Here is a 6,289-nt window from a genome sequence, read left to right as displayed (position 1 = left end):
AGGCATTGCAAGCAAAGGTGAATCAACCTAAAGAAAAAGAAGAAACATCAAATCTGACTGAAACAAACCAACGAGGTCACAATTTCAGAGGTAGAAGACGAGGTGGTAGAGGTGATTATCGAGGCCGTCGTAGAGGTAATTTTTCCTATCAATAGAGAAATGATAATAATTTCAGGAGGGAACAACAGAGTAATCAAAATTTTCAAAGACGTGATAAATCAAATGTTAAGTGTTATAATTGTGGAAAATATGGACATTATCAACCTGATTGTTGGTTCAATGAATCTGAAAATAGGGACGAACATGCAAAGATGGCTGAAAATTATGGAGATAAACAAGAGACATTATTGTTTTCTAGCTCCGCGACCGAAGAAAATAAAGGGAATGGATGGTTTATTGATTCTGGTTGTAGCAATCATATGTCTGGAAATAAGGAATTATTTGTTGATCTGGATGAATCATTTAAAGCTACAAAAGAAGACTTGGCAATAATGCAAAGGTGCCTGCTGTTGGAAGGGGAAAAATTCCAATTACTTCGAAAAATGGATCTTCTCATTTTATATCTGAGGTATATTATGTTCCGAGTCTTCATCACAATTTATTGAGTTTGGGGCAACTAACAGAAAAAGGTTATGATTTGCGTTTTAAGTACGGAATGGGAACTTTCAGTGATGATAAAATAGGACTAATTGCAAGAATAAAGATGAATAATAGTCGTTTATGGCCTCTTTATCTCAATTGTGGTGATTTACCTTGCTTTAGTTCTGTGAATTGTGATGCTTGGTTGTGGCATCTACGCTTTGGGCATCTGAATTTTGGGAGTTTGAATTTTCTTGCAAGAAAGAATTTGGTTGATGGTTTGCCTTCTATTGATTTTCCTGACAGAAGGTGTGAGTCTTGTATTTTGGGAAAGAAGTATAGAGAACCTTTTCAAAAAGGCAAAGCTTGGAGGGCTAATGCACCATTGGAGGTAATCCACTCAGACTTGTGCTCAGTTGAAGTTCCTTCTTAGTAAGTATTTTATTACTTTCATCGATGATTTCAGCCGAAAGACTTGGGTATATTTTTTGAAAAATAAATCTGATGCATGTGAAGTTTTTAAGAGCTTCAAGGCTTATGTAGAGAAGCAAAGTGGATATTTTATTAAGACATTGAGAAGTGATAGGGGAACTGAGTTTCTTGTGTGTGATAATTATTTGAAGAAGTATGGTATTAAGCATCAATTGATAGCTAGATATAATCCTCAACAAAATGGTGTGGCTAAAAGGAAAAATAGAACAGTGATGGATATGGTGAGATCTATGATGCATTCCAAAAATATTCCTACAGATTTTTGGGCAGAAGCTGTTTCTTGTGCAATTTATGTTCTAAATAGGTGTCCTACTCGATCTAATTTTGGAAAAACTCCACAAGAAGTTTGGACAGGTAAGAAACCAAGTGTTTCTCATCTAAAAGTATTTGGTTGTCTTGCTTATGCTCATGTTCCTAATGTTTTGAGAAAGAGATTCGATGATAAGGCAGAAAAGTGTATTTTTATTGGCTACAGTCATGAGACAAAGGGTTACAAATTATTTAATCCAGATACAGGAAAAATAATTATTAGCAGAGATGTTACCTTTGATGAGCAGAGTGCCTGGGATTGGTCAAAGAAGGATCCTAAACCTTCCACGTCTCAACCAATAATTCCAGTCATTGAGGAAGGAAGTTCTAGCAGACATCAAGAGGAACAAATAGTGCAACCTGTTCAAACAGAGACATCCAATCGCCCGCAAAGACATCACCATTTACTAGCCCGTTTGCAAGACTATGTTGTTGGCAATGATAATGACTTATCCGACGAAGATATTGTGAATTTTGCTCTATTTGCAGACTGTGATCCAGTTACTTTTGAGAAAGCTGTGAAAGATGATTGTTGGATACATGCAATGAATGAAGAAATTCATGCTATTGAGAAAAATAACACATGGGAATTGACTACTTTACCACCTTCAAAAAGGCCAATTCGAGTCAAGTGGGTATACAAGACCAAATACAAATCAACTGGAGAAGTTGATCGCTTTAAGGCAAGATTAGTTGTTAAAGGATACAAGCAGAAAGCAGGTATTGATTATTTTGAGGTATTTGCACCTGTTGCAAGACTTGATACAATTCGTATGATTATTTCTCTTGCTGCCAATAATTGTTGGAAAATTTATCAAATGGATGTGAAATCTGCCTTCTTGAATGGTGTTCTTGAGGAAGAAGTGTATGTTGAGCAGCCTGCCGGGTATGTCAAAAAGGGTCAAGAAAATAAAGTTAACAAGTTGAAGAAGGCGTTATATAGGTTGAAACAAGCTCCTAGAGCTTGGTATACTCGTATTGATTCTTATTTTACTGAACATGATTTTCATAGATGTCCCTACGAGCATATACTATACATCAAATTCAATTCTGATGGAGACATTCTCATCGTGTGTTTATACGTGGATGACTTAATATTTACTGGCAATAATCCCAAACTAATTTCTGAATTTAGGGAGGCCATGATTAGACAGTTTGAGATGACTGATTTGGGACTAATGTCTTATTTCCTCGGCATTGAAGTTTCTCAATTGGAAGGTGGAATTTTTATCTCTCAGAAAAAATATGCTGGTGATATTTTGAAAAGATTTAATATGGACAAATCCAAGCCAATTCTGCCCCTGTTGAAGAAAAATTGAAGTTGACTAAAAATGAAACTGGTGATTTTGTTAACGCTACATATTTTAGAAAATTGGTAGGGAGTCTAAGGTACTTGACTTCTACAAGACCTGACATTACTTATGGAGTTGGATTAATTAGCAGATTTATGGAGTCGCCTCGTCAATCACACTTGCAAGCAGCTAAGAGAATTTTGAGATATATTCAAGGTACGCAATCTGATGGCATATTTTATTCAAAGACCAATGATAGTAGTCTCGTTGAATTTACAGACAGTTATTGGGCTGGTGATATAATGCAAAGAAAAAGGACTTCTGGATATGCATTTTATTTGGGGTCTGGTGTATTTTCTTGGTCTTCAAAAAAGCAACAAGCTGTTGCTTTGTCAATAGCTAAAGCAGAGTACATGGCTGCAACAAGTAGTGCTACACAAGCATTATGGTTGAGAAGGATGCTTGAATTTCTTCAACACAAGCAAGATAGTCCTACAAAAATATTTTGTGATAGCAAGTCTGCGATTAAGTTAACAAAGAATCCAGTTTTTCATGGACGCAGCAAAAACATTGACATTAAATATCACTTCATTCGTGATTTGGTTCAAGATAAGGAGATAGTTGTTGATCATTTCAAGACTGAAGAACAAGCTGCTGATGTTTTCACAAAGCCACTGAAATTGGAGTTGTTCATAAAGTTGAAGATGATGCTAGGCATGGTCAAGTTTGAAGATCTTGGTTTAAGGGAGGCTATGTAGGAAATAAACCAAGAGTAGGAAGTTGTTTAGGATTTAGTTTATTTAATTCATGTCTAGTTAGGATTTATTTATCAAATCTATATTGGAATAGGTTTTTCTAGTCCTAGTCTATTTTGATTTCTAGTATTATAAATAGGGATGCTATGTCACATATTTTTATTATAGTGAGATTCAAAAGTTTTGAGTTATTAAGTAAAGTCTCATACCTTCTCTCTCTAGTTTGATAAATTTCTTTTATATAGCCATTGTTGAGTCTTCCGCTTGTGCTTATATTATTCCTTTGAGTATTTTTATTTCCTTCAAATTGGTATCAGAGCTTCTACGGTCCTGGTAGAAAATCAAAGAGCTTCCGCTGCCGGCGGGCGGCTATGACTCATACATGCCACCCGTCTGGCCAATGATGATGATGTTGGTAAACGTCGGGACAATGATATGCATGAAGAATAATCATGCTGAAAAGGACTGACAAAAACTATTGCAAGTTTAGAGATCAGATGAAAGAAAATATGCACAAGAGGAACGAACTGTCTTCTCTCCGTGCCTCGGAGAAGTGGGTTAAAAAAATTGAGTGTTGATGAGAAAGGGCATCAACAAATTGGAATGTTGGAGAGAAAGTGCTCCAACGATTGTAAATGTTGAAAAGAAAGTGCTTCAACAATTGAAGGTTAGTGAGAAAGTGCATCAACAAAATTGGAATGTTGGAGAGAAAGTGCTCCAACGATTGTAAAGGTTGAAGAGAAAGTGCTTCAACAATTGAAGGTTGGTGAGAAAGTGCATTAACAAAATTGGAATGTTGGAGAGAAAGTGCTCCAACGATTGTGAAGGTTGAAGAGAAAGTGCTTCAACAAATTGAAGGTTGGTGAGAAAGTGCATCAACAAAATTGGAATGTTGGAGAGAAAGTGCTCTAACGATTGTGAAGGTTGAAAAGAAAGTGCTTCAAAAATTGAAGGTTGGTGAGAAAGTACATCAACAAATTAGAATGTTGGAGAGAAAGTGCTCCAACGATTGTGAAGGTTAAAGAGAAAGTGCTTCAACAATTGAAGGTTGGTGAGAAAGTGCATCAACAAAATTAGAAGATAGTGAGTGATGGTTGAAGAGAAAGTGCTTCAACAATTGATGGGCTGGAAACAAGTGCTTCAACAATTGGAAGATGGTGACAAATGCATCAAGAATCAGATATACAATTTTGAATTACGGGAGAATGTTGGAAATAATAATTCAAAATTGTTGGAAACAAAAATTGGTTAGGATTTGATATTTTAATTCATGTCGAATTAGGATTTATAATCAAATTAGTATAGGAATAGGTTTTCCTGATTTGAGTTAAAGTAGGTTTTATGTTATTATAAATAGGGTTGCTGCTAGTTATTTATATTGTGGAGATTGTAGAAAGCATTCAGAGATTTATAGAGTTTATCAATCGAATATTTTCCTTCAATCATTCATAATACCGTCTCAGTATATTTATATATCATGATGGTATCATGGAGGAATAAGAGAAGGATTAAAACATCTTCCATGATACCATCTCAGTATATTTATATACCATGTTGGTATCATAATGGGGGACATCTCGGATAAATACTTTTGATTTTTTTTCTAGGAGTACGAAAGTAATGGGGGTATGAGCGGGTAATTATTTTGGTTTGAGGGGACATGCGTGATCTTTTCCCTTTTTTAAAGCTAGAAAGTAAATTCAAGAAAATCAGGTTTTTCTTTCTGTTGTGTGACCCCAATAATTATCGGACTCAAACTTATAAGGCAAGGATATTTTTTGAACTTCTGTTCGTTGTTATTGGAGGATATTTCTGTTAACTAATATTTTTGTAGTTAATTATGTGGTTTCTGATACTCCAAGTTAAATAAAGACTTGTTACTTGAATGGACAAAAATATTTGGATATCCGCTCAATTTCACATATTTTAAGAGCATCTTTGACCCTTTTTCACTTATTAATTAGCTAATTAGGTTAACTGGAGGCTCCAATTAAAATAAGGATGTATTTGGATCAACTATTGAACAGTAAGAGATATATGAGCTAAAATACTAATTAAGGGCATATTTGCGTCATTTCGAATACTTTAAGGACATATTTGGACCTTTTCCGTTCTTTTAAATTTCATTTTAGTTGTGCCATGTCAAACAAACCCCGAGTGAATCACAGGTGTAAATCTATAGATAATTTAAAACTAGGTATAGAAAATCTTATGTGACACCTTTCTATGGTCTCCATTGACATTTATCTTTTTTCTCCTTTTTTTTTTTTTTGAATTTTTATGAGTTTTTTCTACATAAAAATTCAGATAAATGACGTTAAAAAGGCCTCGCAAAAATGAATGCACCTACAGCTAAATTTTAGTACATCCGTTAAGATTAATGAAGAATTGAAACAGATTAAAGAAAATGGAAGATGAAAAGACTAAGGGCCTGTTTGTCCATAGATACCAAAAAAATTTCACTTTTTTTGAAATTTTGGAGTTGGAGTTATGTTTGGTCATAGTTTTTAAAATTGTAGTTTTTGTTGAAATGTAGTTGTAAAAAAGTTATTTTTTTTTAAAAATAACTTTTTTTTTTTTTTTGTTTTTCGAATTCCAAGTTGTATTCTGAATTCTTTTAGCCAAACGCTGAAAAGTAAAAAAAGTGAAAAAAAATTTCAAAATAAAATGAATATTTCTTATGGCCAAACGCCCACTAAAGCCTTTCAATTTCTAAAACGGTTTACTTTTAGCATATAAAACAAAAAGATTGCAAAGATCCTTTTCTTGTCATATCAGTAATAGTGGCCCAGTCCTAATGTTAATTCAGCTCTAGAGCCTAGAGGTAATATTTTTCTCCCATGTTATTTTTGTTTTCGTTTT

The 6,289-nt window shown here is 34.2% G+C and overlaps 1 protein-coding gene across 1 annotated transcript; it reads left to right on the top strand.

Moving 5' to 3' along the window:
- Nucleotides 1–311: 311 nt before the first annotated feature.
- Nucleotides 312–1,393, top strand: LOC132042110 (uncharacterized). The gene is made up of 4 exons (XM_059432728.1): nt 312–568; nt 670–970; nt 1,104–1,292; nt 1,376–1,393. Exons 1-4 carry the CDS (start codon nt 312–314, stop codon nt 1,391–1,393), a joined length of 765 nt encoding a protein of 254 aa, XP_059288711.1.
- The last annotated feature ends 4,896 nt before the right edge of the window (nt 1,394–6,289 follow it).

The sequence above is a fragment of the Lycium ferocissimum genome, unplaced genomic scaffold (assembly GCF_029784015.1).
Source record: "Lycium ferocissimum isolate CSIRO_LF1 unplaced genomic scaffold, AGI_CSIRO_Lferr_CH_V1 ctg13341, whole genome shotgun sequence".
In the NCBI taxonomy this organism is placed as follows: domain Eukaryota; kingdom Viridiplantae; phylum Streptophyta; class Magnoliopsida; order Solanales; family Solanaceae; genus Lycium; species Lycium ferocissimum.
The sequence above is the reverse complement of the archived record's forward strand: the minus strand, read 5'-3'. Positions and strand labels throughout refer to the sequence as shown.